We start from the raw sequence: 14,939 nt of genomic DNA, 5'->3' as shown, positions 1-14,939 counted from the left end.
TCATACATGCCCCCTCTTCTCAGTGCCTCCCCTTTTTCTTTTCAACATCACGTTTCCTTCCCTTTCTTTCAAATCTTAAAAATTCTTCCTCAGTTGCTCCATTCAGATTCTTCTCATTCCTTATCTAACTTCTTTTTGACACCACTTGGTTTTAGCCTACATTCATTCAAACTTGTTGATGGTCTCTCCAAGAGTGCTTCTGTTGTTCTCTGTGGTCACGCTATCATTTCCAATCGTGTGATAAAAACCATGAGAATGAGTTCATAGATTGTGTTGCTTTTGACGTACATCTTTCTCCTTCTCCAGTGTAAGATAATTATTTAACTAACTGTTACATTCCATTTTACACTTTACAATGTGCTTTCATTGACAGTATACCATTTGACCTTCACAACAACTTTGTGAGAAAAATAGGACAGATGTTACCCTCATATTACAGTTCTGCCAGCCTGGTTTTGAAGGTTAAGGGATTTGTCTAAAGGCTCACAGCAAAGAAGTAGGCGTTCTGGGACCCAAACCCTGGTCTTTGAATCCTAAGTGCCTCTTGTTTCCACATTATCTTCCTCCTCTGAACACATGTCAAGCTTGATAAATGTTGTTAATGGACTGATAATGCAGATTATGAATGTGGCAGTGTCACCAGGCCACATTAAAATAGGGATCGAGCATTTTGATGCCGTGGCCTGAGATAAGGTTGGGAAGACAGACAAAAACGAGAATTCACCAGTGTCTTTCACTTTGAATTGACTTAAAGTTTATGGGAGAAAACACTCATAAAACCTATATTTCAAAACAAAACAAAACAAAAGCATGCTATTAAAGCAAAGTTGGGTCTTTCCTGGAAGGCGAAGAAAAGAGGAAAGATCTAAGAGACTCACTTGGAAACACTCCAGATGATGTTGCTTGGGTCAGAGGCCAGACAAAAGGTCAACTTTGAGTTACTGGTTGACATCTCAGCACTGCGCAAGCAGGAATGGCCAGAAACAATGGAGGTTAGGAATCTGAAGAACTGGGCCTGGCTTTTTCTGCCCCTTTCTGTGTGACTTTAGACCTGTATCCTTCACAGGGGGTTAATGAGATGGTCCCCGAGGTCTTCTCTGGCAGTGACATTCTTAGAGTCTATTAATAGCAAGGACACAGGACAGGTGCGTCTTGATCACCACGTGGGAAGCTCACACCTGTCTCTCCCCAGTGTTTCCGCCCCTCACTTCCAGCAGTGCCAAACTCCAGGCCCAGTCAGGGTCCAGTTGCCAATTCTGAAGTTGTTCAAGGACAGTCGTCTTTTTGCATGGGGTTCCTTCCAACCCGAAGCTGGCTTCCTTCCGCATTCTGTGTCTCCCTCAACCATAGTCTCCTGGGATTTGCATGGCACTAATTCATTTCTGCCTCTTTGCTTTTAGATTAAAATTGTTCACAAGAACCAAGTGCCCATGATGATGGGGCCTCCCCAGAAGAGCAGCTTCTTTTCATTGAGGAGGAAGAGCCGTTCAAAAGACTAAACTGTGCCAAATGCCAGTTAAACCAAGAAAACAAGAAACTGCCACACACACACACACACACACACACACACACACAGAGATACACAAATACACACACACACACACACACACTCTCTCTCTCTCTCTCTCTCTCTCTTCTCTAACCAGTGGAAGTAAAGCCACCCTTCAGGAAGAAACCTTCACCCTGTCATACGTTTTATTTCAACGGTGGACACACCCCAGTAGAGCCAGTGCCAATAGAACATTTTGAATGGACTTAGGGCCCACCAGGGTACGGTTGGCTCATGCAGCAACCTCCACATTCCAAGAAGGCCTTGAGTTTCTGAGACTGAAGGAGAAATCCCCCTTCCTGCCCACCAGTCCTGCAAGTTTCCTTATGGACGCTCGCAAGGAGCGGGATGCAGGTTTCCTGCCTATGGTGCGATCGGATGTGGCCAAGGGAAAGAGCTCCCGTTCCAAAGAACTTACACAAAGGTCCCTCTGTAAAGAGACAAACGGCCTCCGACTCTCAGCGCATAACCCTTGGCAGAGCTCAGCAAGTGCACGCTGGCTTCTTGGTTGTCCTTCGAGCGACAACTTCTCCCTGAACCTGCTGAGGAGGCAGAAAGGCGGTAGAAAGCTGTTTCCATTCTTGGTTCTCTGCGCTGTCAGTGGGCACTTGTTATTTTCCCGAAGACTTCTCCTGGTGTGTGTGTGTGTGTGTTTGTTTAGAGATGGCTCCAAGAGCCCCCAGAGCTGCCTGCACAACACACCTTAGATGTGGTATTTATTTTCTTAGTTCTGTGAACACCTGGGAGGGAAAGCAGAGAAACTGGGATTTATTTTTCAAATTGGTGTCATAATATTGTGTAAAAAGGGAAGGAAAAAAAACACCCCCAGCTTCTTTCTTTTTCAAGCCAAAGAGTGTTTCCTGTTTGAGTTCCAAGCCCTGGTGGCAGACTATTCCCGAAGGCAGAGAAGACAGGAGGAGAGGGCTGTTTACTGAAGAGCCCAGAAGACAAACCATTAGAGGGTTCCCTCCTGCCTCTTTGCACCCACCACTCCCAGAGTATGACCTAAAGGTCCTGCAGATGGTCTTACATGTGTGTACATATATGTAGCATATATATTTATAAATATAAATATTTATTTACTGATGGACTTTTCCTGGTTGAAAAAAAAAACATATGTAATATGGAAACGGAAAGTGGGAAAGAAAAAGAAGGTTCTTACTCCTCCATTCCGCCATTTCATTGTCAAGACACATTACTCCATGGTAATTGTGAGATTTAAGGGAAATGAAAGTAGCTTCTTTACATAGAGAGACTGAGAGTTCTTATTCTGGGTCCTCAAAACAACCATGAAAAAAGATATGCTGGGCAGGATTTACTCCCCCATTTGTCAGATAAGGAAACCAAGTCTCAGAAAAGTGAAGAGACTTGTCCATGGTATCTTGGCTAACGTGGTTTGGGAATAGGTGCCATTAAGAAGATCTTTAATAGAAAAAATAACCCACACATCCCGGAAATAGGGTCATTCTAGTCACTGAGAAATGATTCCATTTGGCTCCAGGTTGCCAGGAAAGACTGAATGTGCAGCACGTGTGTGGATGGGACAAGCCCAAATGAAGAAAATGAGGCCTCATAATGCTTCCCAGAGATTCTCTCTGGCCTGAACTGGTGAGAAGTTGGTCTGGGGTTGAAAGCACTGGACAGATCATCATATTGAACTCTCCACATGTCACCTCATCCTGGTCATAGTTTCTCCGTCTGGAAACACCCCTGGCTGCAGGGATGACCTCAGTGGAGAGTCACAGAAGAACTGAGGTACCTTCTGCAAGGTCCTGCCAGCCAGAACACAGAGGGGTCTCAGCAGAGCCCAGTGGGCCTCATTCAACTGGTGCTGGCATTACCCTCCTTTCCTGAGGGCAAGTCTCTGTGGAGCTTCGCAGGTAGAAAGAAAGATTTGCCTTGGCACCTTGGCGCCCTCAGACCTTCATCCCCTCTGAGATTTCTCAAGAGGGGACCTGGGCCCATTTGATATCACTCCACTGAGTTTCCTCTGGTCTCCTTGCACTAGGTCAAGAGCTTTGCACAAGGAAGGGAAAATTAAGATTGTGTGTACATGTTGGTCCTAACTGAAGGAAGCAGGCATCTAGGATGGACATCTGTGACCATCCCGCTCAACCTAACAGTGCAGAACACTGGGCAGCGGGCAAGCCAGGCCAACGAAAGAATATCCTGCATGACTGGATCCTTGGTGACGGGACCAACAAGCTCCAGAATGACAACAGGTACTATCTTGGAAACCACTTGATTCTGAAACAAACATAGGTTCAGGTTTGGGTCACTGATTCTAAGACATTTACAGAAGTTTTTGCATGTGTTTCAGCCCCAAGATTGAGGCTGTTGAGACATGGCGGTATCAACAGGTGAAACTGGTTCTCGAAGACTCACAAGTCAGAGACTGGCCTCCTGCCTGCTCTACTCTAGTGAATTGGACTTACAGTGTTGCTCGGGAGACATGTCCCAAGTCTTCCTTAGAGCCACAGAGTATAACAAACTTTAGTGGAATTGTACTTCCATTTTGATAACCTCAGTAAGCCTAGTGTTGTTTAACCTGACCTTGCAACTCATCCCTCAACTGTGTGACTGTGGTTCCTTGCTGTAGAGTACCTCGTCAGAGTGGTCCTCACAGCAACCTCTGAGGTTGGCAGAGAAGGTATTATCATCCCAATCTTAATAATGAGGAAAACAAGGCTTGTAGAGGTTTAGTAACTTCTCAAAATCACACAGGCAGTCAGGGGAGAATCAGTCCTTATTCCTCATCTTATTCTGATTCTGGCCATGCCACAGACATGTTCTCACCTGCCCCCAGGCTTCCACCCCACTAGCAATAAAAAGGAAAAAAAAAACACACAGGAAATCTTTGACGCATTGTGTTGTCCCTGGACTAACGGGCTAGGTGGGAGTTGTGCCTCATTATGGCTTTGTCTTTGTGGGTTTCTTCCAGTGAGTTGAAAATGGAGATAGACTTAGTAGGATGGTTATATTTCAGGTCAGAGACCAGCTCCTCTCAAGAGAGTTCTTTCCACAGATGGAAAAGATATGTTAAAATTGCCAAATAAATTAGGAAATACTTGGCAGAACCTGGAAGAGCCTCCAGACTGGCATTACATAACATGCATATACATTATACATATGCACATTATATAAGGTGACATAGTACTTAATGTACTGTATATATTATGTAAATTACATATTTGTGAGTAATCATGATAAATATAGAGGCCCACTAATCACTTTTTTACACATACTCAGTGACAGATTAGGAAGTTACTTTGCCAGAGAGTCTTAAAACTTACTCTCTCCTGCTGCTTTGGTTCCAACTCCTGCCAAAAATAATTACATCAACTTTTCCCATCTCTAGCCCCCTCTCCTGCTGGCTAAAACTCTGCTACCTCCTGTCCCAGCTAGGCTGTACCTTCTGTGGAACACTACCACAATTGGGATCCATAAAAATAGAATCATGAGGATGAAAAGGATCTAGACTCCCAGATTCCCTGTGTCACAGGCGTAGACCTCAACGCTCCAGGCAGGTGGGTGCCTAATACTTAATGTTAAAGGAAGAAGAATAGGGAGGGGAAAGGAGGGAGGAAGAGTCTGCCAACCCTCCAAAGAAGGAAACTGCATAGTGTTCCTTGGACACCAGTTCCAGGACGCAATAAAAATCCATCAGGAACTTATTTCAAACAGTACCATATATCTGAAACCATAATGTCCTAAAATGTGTTTTCACAAAATACTAGTATCCATAAAATGCTTCATGAAAAAGGGGTTCTGCAGTCACATAACAGTTCCCCTTCTGGGAGATGCATAGAGAGGCTTAACTCTAAGAACTCACAGTGAAGAACCGTAAGAGGCCTGTCAATATCTATAGATTAGAAACACTGCCTTAAGCCCACCATTTCTTCTTTTTGTTCTCAGTGGAGTTGGGAACATGCAAGTAAGCATCCTCTGCAATAATATTCCAAAAAGTACTTTTCTAGGATAAGGAGTCTCCACTCTTAAAACACTCTTTCTTGTTTCTTCTATATGATTGTTTAGCTGCTTTTATTGTTGCCATGGTCCGATTGTTCTACATGTCTTCAAGCAAGAATCAAGGATCTGGACTCTTTGTCCCTTGAGTGGGGAAAAAGCAAGGGGAAAACATGATAGCTGCCAGGTGTCAGACTTCATCCGTGTAGCTCCATGGAACAGAACCCAGTCTAAAGAACACAGTTCTCAAATATCAATCTAGTTTTAGAGAAAACAAAAGAGCCGAATTGCACAGAATTTCACATGGAGCCATTGTTTTTAGCTTACCTTGATGTTCCACCATATTGGAGTGCATCATTTAACTTTCTAATACAGAGAGAAAATAAGAAAGGAAGAAAAGAAAGGGAATTCTTATTTATTGCTTATTGCATGCAAGGAACTATGTAAAAGTGTTTTCATGTGCTATCCCATTTAATCCTCAAAGTAGCCTATGATATAGGCATTGTACTTATTTCCCAGACAAAGGAATTAGTGCATAGAAAAGTGAAGTACCTTGCCCAAGGTCAGACAACATAGCAATGGTAGAGCTAGGTCTTAAATGGGTCTGTCTCACATCAAAATTTTTGCTATTTCTACTATACTTTAGTGTCTTTAACATTCTTATATAACTATTTCCAACCCTACTATCCTCCTAGGTGAGATTACACAGCATTGACAAATTGATCTCCTATCTGGTCAACCTCTGTATAGCCCTCTAACTATGTTTCTAATGAAGGACTCCAGTGCTTGCTCACATTGAAACTCAACAGCCTCCATGGACAGCTGGAACCCAAAACCTCACCCTTGCAATCAAATTGGCAGCCATCCATTAATCGTCAATGTTTCAAATTCTAGCTGAATGGGACTTGTTTCCCAAGACCTACCTAATAGATTTTCTGTTTAACTCTGTGAGTGGGAGAGCCGCAAGCAGCCTCCTCAGAATAAATGCCGTGGTCAACAGTGACTGGCCCGCTCAGGGAAGGAGGGCTGGGGTTGAGGAAGGGCACCTCCAACAAGAAGGCTTTGCATGTGCTCCTCATTAGTGGTAGGCGTGGGCTGGGCCATCTGTGTTCCACAGGAGAACAGAATGGCAGGCTGCCTTTTAGATGCCAAGAGATGCTATCTAATGGGAAGAACCAGAGAGCTCAAAAAGCAGAGAGGATTTTTTCTTCATGGGCATCTCTGTAGGAAACCAGGGATTCAGAAAACTAAGGGTTTTGGGAAATTAGCTGCTTCACTTTCTGAGCATTCCACCTTTGCTACCAGTTCATTCTTAACTGGTAGTGCAGGATGGCAAGCAGAGCCCTGCAGCCTCACCTGCTAACTAAACTCCCTTTGAGGGAGCCCACAGTGAACCGATGTTATCCTGAAATATGTGGATGCAATCAATGGCAGGTGCATTATACCAAGGTATCAGAGTTTGCAAGTAAGCCTCCAAGTCTCCCTGGGGTCAGGACACACCGCAAATAGAAAAGACCATTTAATTGGATGCTCAATGTAGATTCTAGAGAAATAATCAGAAAACATGGATGACTACTCTAAATGGATCAAATTAGAAAAAATGCAATTTGGAAGCAAAGAGGATAACATCTAACCCAGCATCAAATATGTAGTAGGTAATGAGTAAATAGTTGTTGAATGAATAGCTAAAGTGGATATCTGTCCTTCTACCCTGGAATGGATAGGGGAAGGGGTGGGGTGGGGGGTTAGTGTGGATGAAAGCTTTTTAACTAGCAACTCAGGAACTTGAAACCACAGGATGTAGAGGGAGCTCATGGGGGCCTGTAACCACCCAGACATCTGTTGAGTGATGGATACAGCTAAATATGGATCATCAAAGGGCTTTCTAGGTCACATGGAGGGCAGCTTCATGATTCAGAAAATATGAAATTCAACGTGGACAGAAAGACAGAAATATTTGCATTCTACTTCTTAGAGATCAGGAGAGAATTGACAAAGAATAAAAAGGCAGCACAGAAGTGGAGTTACAGCACAGTAGGTGATCGGCATAATAAGATACAGATTCATGAGATGAAAAGAGATAGAGAACTGATTTTTTTTCAGCAGACTTATTGGAGAAAAGGAGATGAGCATGAACACTACAGTCCAAAAATGAAAGAAAGGATTGAGAAATCTTATTTTTAAAACAGGAACTTAAAGTTGAGTTAATGGTAAAATGGAAATGTGCAGGCATTGATGAAATTGTTATTAAGTAGCAACTATCATTTATTGTCCAGGCCAAAGCTTATTATTTTTATGACCACTTTTCAGCTTCACAAGAACCTTATGAAGTTGGTGCTGTGTGGTTCCATATTCGAAAATGAGGAAACTAAGAAACAGAGCAGCTCTTATGGCGGCAGATCCAGGATTCAAATTTATCAGTATCTGCCTTCAAAGCCCATGTTCATGCCTGCAGCGCCATCATTGATTCCTCTGAGCTTCAAGCATGGTGACAGGGTTTTACTACCCCCAAACCACTCAGTCCCCTGTGCATGACTGACTTCCTTCTCAAACTGAAAATCCAAGTCTCTCTCTTTCCTCTTCCACAGAGCTGGAGTGGGAAATAGCATTCATATGTCTGGGCACAGTGGCACACTGAGGAGAAGGAGCAGATCTGGGCAGCAGAAAGTCCACATACACCTTACCTGCCTCCCTTCTTCTTAGGTTCTCTCTCCAAGGCCCCGGCCTGGCCATATCCTAAGACACTACTCAGAGAACAGACAGCCAACAATGAACACCTGGTGAAGAACTCAACCAGATCAGAGTATTCACATAATATTAAAGGTCATATTAAAAGATACACAGAGACCATATTAAAGATCAGGAACAAGTGAAATGAGGTCAGGTAGTCAAACATCAGATTTAGTAACTGATATCTAAAAGTAGAATGCAGATTCGAAATGTCCTTTTAAAAATCTGTTGGATGAATCATAATTTGGGGTAAAAAGACAACTTCTAGAGCAATGCAAAAAACTAAACTTTTTCCTTTCTAAAAAAATCCTTTTTAAAATGGAATCTTACCAAGAATTACAAGGTGCGAGATCATAAAACAATAATTTCTTTTTACATTAGACAGTACAAAAGGAAAGGACATTATGAACCCCACAATATAAGTGGCAATCCAGAAGATTCCACAAAGTCTGCATTTTCTGTTGAGAAACTAAACAACAGTAATTTAAAAGTAATTCATGACCTTATTTTTCTTGTCTTTTTAATTTATTATTTTTTTTAAGAAAACTGGTACCAATTGGTTACCAGGAAATGGCATGATCTTCATGGTGAATATTTCCTCTCTCCCCAACATTCTTGAGGTAAAAGGATAGAGAATTAGATGTTTTAACTTAGAGAACAATATGTGCATGGAGGGTAATAATAATAGAGGATGTCACTGAATTGCTATTTGGGGTTTGCTATCATCATCCTCTGCTACCGCCAGGCATTAAGGTAATGATAATAAACCTAAGAGGATTAAGCCATTTCCACCTCCCATTCCCTCCCTGTCAGCTTCCTGAAGCTCCCCACCCCCCACCCCCCAGTTAAATATACTTCCTGGAATTAGAACATCTGGGAGTAATTTCTTTTGTTATGAAAATTTTCAAACATACAGAAAAGTAGAGCCATGAATATCATAAGAACCCATAGACCCGGCACTTAGATTCAACAATTGTTATCATTTTGCCATATTTGTTTCATCTTTTTTTCACCAAAATATTTTTACATGAATTATAGATGGCATGACATCTCACATCAAAATATCATACATACATCATTAGGGGGGAATTTTTTTCTTCAGAGTTAAAGTTTGTGTGTGCCCATGTTGCTGGAGGAAGATTTCAGAGTGTTGTGCGCATGAACTCAGTCATTTCTCAACTGACCGAATCCAGTTGTCACAAATAAAAGTGAATGAGGATATCACTGTATCATTTATAGGAGAAAGTTTGGGGTGGAACACAAGGAAGGTTTTAGCTGTATTCAAAATGTTCCTGATTGATCTGGAAAGAGGAAGGTAAACAGCACATTAACTAAATTCTCAAAAGACACTAAATTGGGAAGTGTTGTAAGCACTAATGATATCAGAAAACAACATGCAAAGCACTTGGAGGAGTTAGAAATTTATCTGGACTATGCATGTTATTTTTGAAGTAAAAATTGTTTAAAGCATTAGTAGTTACAGAAAGACTGGGCACAGTATTATTTTGGACAGGTCAAACAGTGAAACATCATATCTGCAGATTCATTTAATCATATAAAAAACCATTGTTGTTACTGCCCCCGTATGTGAAGAATGTGAAGCCAGACTGGGGGAGGGGTAAGCTGCTGATATGTAGAGACGGATCCTCTCCCTCCAGTGGGGCATAACTGAACTGGAAGTGTGTCAACCCCCGAGAGAATGTCCGGGAAGCCTGGTTGAGACGCATTGGCTCACTTATGCAGGGTGAGATATTATTTTCAATAGGCAAAGTGTAAGGGAAGTGGGTATTATTACACTTGCTCTGTGCGTAGTTGCTGAGGTCAGGGCAGACTGACTCCAGATGTTCTGGACAAGATAGTCGGCAAGGTGGTTAGTTAATTTGCTTGCAAATGTCTGCTCACTGAGTGATTCTGCCAAACAAAAGGGCAGCAGGTAAAAGGAGTGACAGCAGGTTTCAGCCTGTCTCAGTCAATAAATGAAATGAGTCTCCTATTCAAGAACAGCCTAGGTGGTGGCAACAACTGGAAATCAAGACCTGATACTAAACCAAGACCTGATTCCCAGCCTGTGGCTGGCAGAACTAACTGAGCACCCATCAGGCTTCCCATACATAAGGAGGAAAAGCTTTCTTAACCATACCCCCCAGTGCACATCTGCATACCTTTGGCTAATTAAATATCCCAACCCACCATCCCTTCCCCCACACCCTGGTATTCATAAGACCAAGCATCACCTTCTCCTTTCCTGACATTGCTGCCATGAGGAATGAAAGTCTACCTTGACTAACATGGAAATGAAAATTGTTTTCTTCTTCCTGAGAGAGGAACATGTTTTCTTCCCAGAGAACCCCCTCTTTGGAAGAACACAAACTCTTCTGAGCTCCCTCCTCCAGCCTAACCCCTGGCCCTGAAGCCCAGGATCTGCTGATGGGCATGAAAACACATGAGCTCACTGAAGCTTATGTAAGAGCTCTTGGCAGGCCTTCCTGGAGTCGGAGGGCATTCGGGTCTCTGCACACTCTTGTTGCCTCGTCTAGGCAATGTGATTTTTCTTTTCTCTATGTCCTCGGAACAGGGAGGCCTATTTGTACTACAATGCATTAGTCGTTTGCAGCAGGGAGGAGAAAGAACAGTGTTCCCTCCTATATCCCAGTGATTAAAACTGGCACAGCTCCCTGATAGGGGAAAATAAGTATTCAAATGACAAAGTTCACTTGCATGTGATGAGCCCCCGTCACGGTGGCACTGCCCCCTTTCTCAGCTCTTTTCCATGATGAGGCTTTGGAGCAATGAGAGAAATAAAATGGGATCAAAGGACAGAAGCCTCCTTGATGTCTCAGAGGACTCCAACTCAAATATTCGTTCTGAGATGTTTGTGAGCGGGGTCCGGGGCAGAGAGAGATGAAATAAATGGGAATTCCCATCTTCCCCCAAAGGAAAAATAAATTACAGGGAAATCTGTCCAATGTTCTCAAAGGCAGGTTATCTGCAGGAAATTGATCTTGCCTCCAACTGACTTGTTGAGAATTCCTGTCCTTGCACAGACTCCATTTTCTTGAGGGGAGAAAGAAAACTTTTGGGAACTGCACTCAGGAAACTCAAAGAGAAGTGAGGAGACAGAGGCAGCAATGGAAGGCCATGAGCCCAACCTCCACACTCAGTAGCTGTTTTACAGGTCTCCCAAAAGGAGAAGGGAAGATTTTAGGTCAAGATTTGGTCCTTTCTCTGGCCATTGAGGAAAGGAAAGGGAGTGGGAGGCCCCATGAGGCCCTTTGCAGCGATGTTCCACTCTGCTGCTTCTGTTACACCAGGCCTGGACAGCTCGAGGCAGTGCCAGAGAAGACTGGGGTCTCAACCTGATCCCATTGCTCAGTCTCCTTTCTGAGCTTCAGAAACCACAACCCAAGGGCACTTGCTACATACACAGCATCAGGTTGGGAAATGTGCTGTTCTCCCTCTGCTCAGCATTGCACTGCTTCTCTTGTAGGGCCGATTCTACTTCCTGCCCTGACACCAATTCGCAATAGTGACTTGGACAAATCACATCTCAGTTTTCCTACAAGTAAAATGGGGCTGGAGAGGATAATGAATGCAATTATTCATCTAGTCATCAATAAATACTTTGTTATTAAACAATGTCTATTTGCCAGGCACTATCCCCTAACCTAACATGTTTCAATGCTGGTCTCTTCCTTTTTCTCCTTTTCCCATCACATTCTGCTTTTCTCAACCTCCACCCACTGCCAGTGTCTGCTTCTTTCACTTTTTCTTGTTTCTTTTATTCTCATGATGTTTCTCTTCTTTCTCTCCATGATTCTATTTTTAGAGTGTTCATACATAAAATCAGAGGATCAGAGGGATCTTAAAGGGACATCAGCCTACTTTGTTATCTCCAGGCAGGTCTGTACTTAAAAGGCCCAGGAAAGATCAGAGGAAATCGTCCAGAGCCCAATTTCAGATTGCGTTCAAGTGTCTCAACTTCTCAAGAAATTGTCATTAATGTCTTAACTTAAACCCCTCTGTTCAATACTACTCCCCTTTTTCTCTTTACCTTTTGAGTCATATCTCAGGTATAGCTATGGCCATTGTGGGTATAGAGCTATTGGGAAGTTTAACACAAAATGACATTGTTGAGCATCCCAGATCATAAGGATATTAGTTTCAGTGTAAAAACAACAGAATCTGGAGCAGAGAAGGGACTAGAGGCCATAGCAGTTGAGAAGGCTTAGCTTCTGTAAAATCAACAAAAGCAAAACAAATAAGTAAAAACCCATAAACATAACCCTACCGGAGTAACAATTTCTGGTAGACTATCTTAATTAACATGAAAAGTCCATTGAGCAGGGAGTTCTGGAATCATAGACTGCTCTTGTTGGAAAGGCCCTTCTTTAGACATTGAGTCCAACCTTGCACGCAGAGTTGGTAGCCAACATAACATAATGTCTGTGCTCTGCCGATGGTAGTTGAGTAATGAATTGTGGTCATTCAGCTTTGGTTCCTTGTCACCATACACAGAGTTCCTCTCCAATGCCGTTTTCCGTGGTCCCTGGGTAGGGGACAAGCCAGGTCTCCACTTGGACTGTGCCTGATGCTCCAGAGGTTTCCTCTTTTGAGCTGCACAAACCCGCCATAGTAGCTTACAGTCTTGAGAAAGGCAATGTGTCTAGTGGTGAGGTCACCTGACAAGAAGGCAGATTTCAAAGCATGCCATGTTTTCTTTCTTTCTTTTTTCTCCAGATGGCAAGAGGCAGGAGACCAAACTGAAGAGAGGAGGATCCTAGAGAAAGTTGCTGACCCAGCTTACAGCACAGCTGCCTTCTTCCAGAGAATGAGAAGAACCTTTTGTGCCTCTCTGTACCATCATCCTCAATGCTCGGTAGATATCTTAGAGAAGTTGTTATTGTTAGCAAGTAATCATAATTCTAAGAAGTCACCAGCTAAGGGGGTTCTGATGGATGCTTTTCTCTCTCTGCAGAAAACAAGTAAGACTCCTCTATCTTGGAAAAGCTTGGCAAATGTTCCATAGAGGCAGCTGAAGAAGGGAGCCATTCCACGTCCCACGGTGGTTTGAGGGATGAAACTCTGCCTGGGAAACAAGAGCAACACCAGGAGTGGGTTATAGTCCTGTCTCAGCCACGTGGCCTTGGAGATGTCCTTTAGCCTTCTGGGATCTCTCTCCTTTTATCAAAAAGTGGGCACTAAAGACCTTTCTGCTTTAAGGATCTTGCCTTCACCTGGGGTAAACGCTGCGGCCATTGGAGAGAGGGCAGGGTCCTCATTCTCATGGGTCTTCCCCCAGCCCTGTGACCCAGGAGGGCTACTGCCAGGCCCTCGGCTGAGAATCTACCTTCGTTCCCTCTTAAAGGTTGATCATGCTCAGAAATCAGCTGTTTTGGAGGGCCAACATGAAACAAAAAAACACTACAAGGAAACTCTGATAAGCCCTCCACCTATACACACACTCACACACGTGCATATACAGACACACACACTCAATCCCTGAAGTGTAAGCATTTTCTCTTCTGTGTATCAAACCTATTTTACCCTTTCTAATTGCCAGTGTGTTCGGAGAGAATTCAATCCCACCAGTGGAAAAGCACTGCTTCCTCTTAGGGAACTTACCTAACCTCAGCGTTTGGGGGTGACCCCGAGCACAAGGTACAGGTCCTAGCACACATCAACTGCGACCCATAAATGCAGGCTCCACCAGACGAGACGGAGGCGGTAACTAGTTAGCACAGTGCCAGGGTCCAGATCCTTCCCTCCTTGCTCGTCCACCTCCACCCATAGATGTGTTGTTCTGTAACGGTGATTGCCTGCTCAAGCCTGCCTGTCTGCCTGCAGAGAGTGCCGTGGACTTGTTCTGTAATATATTGTGTATATGTATGTCCTGACTGTGGTGTACTGCAAATAAACATGACAGCAGATGGCTGACCTCTGACCTTTCTTTTCATGCCATTGCCTGAGAAATCCGGATTCTCTGATCAGCCACAGAGCACTAGAGACATGCATGCTCCTCTAGACTATTCTGTAACCTTTCTGCAGTTGCCCACTACCACGGAGTGTCCACTCATATGCCAGGACTTGGAAGAATTGAAAATCTCTGTTGCCCCTGGTATTGAAGGAGGGCAAAAGGAAGTCAAAAATCCTATTAAGCCCCTGATAAATATTTCATATATATATATATGAAAACTGAAAACTCTGACATCTGAAAAGTCTCCTGTGAAGTGGTTAGCATTTTATAGGTGAGGAAACAAAGACTCAGACAGTAATTGACTTGCTCAACAAGTAACAAATAAGTAACTCAACTCTGTCTCTCTCATACACCAATATTCACTTTCTCTCTTCTGAACTAGTGTTTCTCCAACTGTGGCCCATGGACTGCTTATGTCAGAAACACCTGAGGTCCAGATGCCTGGGCTCTGCTCAGACCTCCTGAATCATGATCTCTGAGAGTGGGACCCTGAAATCTGATATTTTATAATCTGGACTGAAGATAGATCCTCTTGCTTACCATGCCCTGCTGGGGGGCAGGAACTCTGGAGGACAGAGACAAGCTATAGCTCTAGACCAACTCAGAAACTGGATGCTGTAGAAGACCTCTCTGAGACAGAAGAGACCTGAAGAGGAAGCAGGTCTGGAAGGAAAGAGCAGATGGGAAGCAAGGCCATGGACTTCACATCAGAGTTGGCTG

General features: G+C 43.5%; 1 protein-coding gene across 10 annotated transcripts in view; it reads left to right on the top strand.

Annotated features, from left to right (window-relative positions):
* DGKG (diacylglycerol kinase gamma) overlaps positions 1 to 14,179 on the top strand; it is a 197,702-nt gene extending 183,523 nt beyond the window's left edge. For 7 of the 10 annotated variants that reach the window (XM_019735850.3, XM_019735845.3, XM_074329136.2 and 4 more), the window contains 3 exons: positions 1,401 to 3,771; positions 12,983 to 13,121; positions 13,221 to 14,179. In XM_019735850.3, the coding sequence (XP_019591409.3) occupies positions 1,401 to 1,499 (99 nt within the window). In that variant the 3' untranslated portion in view covers positions 1,500 to 3,771; positions 12,983 to 13,121; positions 13,221 to 14,179. Of the gene's footprint in view, positions 1 to 1,400; positions 3,772 to 3,869; positions 4,077 to 4,950; positions 5,077 to 12,982; positions 13,122 to 13,220 lie in introns of all 10 variants that reach the window. The other 3 variants (XM_074329122.2, XM_074329118.2, XM_074329112.2) reach the window with 3 other exon arrangements.
* Positions 14,180 to 14,939: the final 760 nt, after the last annotated feature.

This window comes from Rhinolophus sinicus, chromosome 17 (genome assembly GCF_057876585.1).
Source record: "Rhinolophus sinicus isolate RSI-liver-muscle chromosome 17, RSI-T2T, whole genome shotgun sequence".
Taxonomy (NCBI): domain Eukaryota; kingdom Metazoa; phylum Chordata; class Mammalia; order Chiroptera; family Rhinolophidae; genus Rhinolophus; species Rhinolophus sinicus.
The sequence above is the reverse complement of the archived record's forward strand: the minus strand, read 5'-3'. Positions and strand labels throughout refer to the sequence as shown.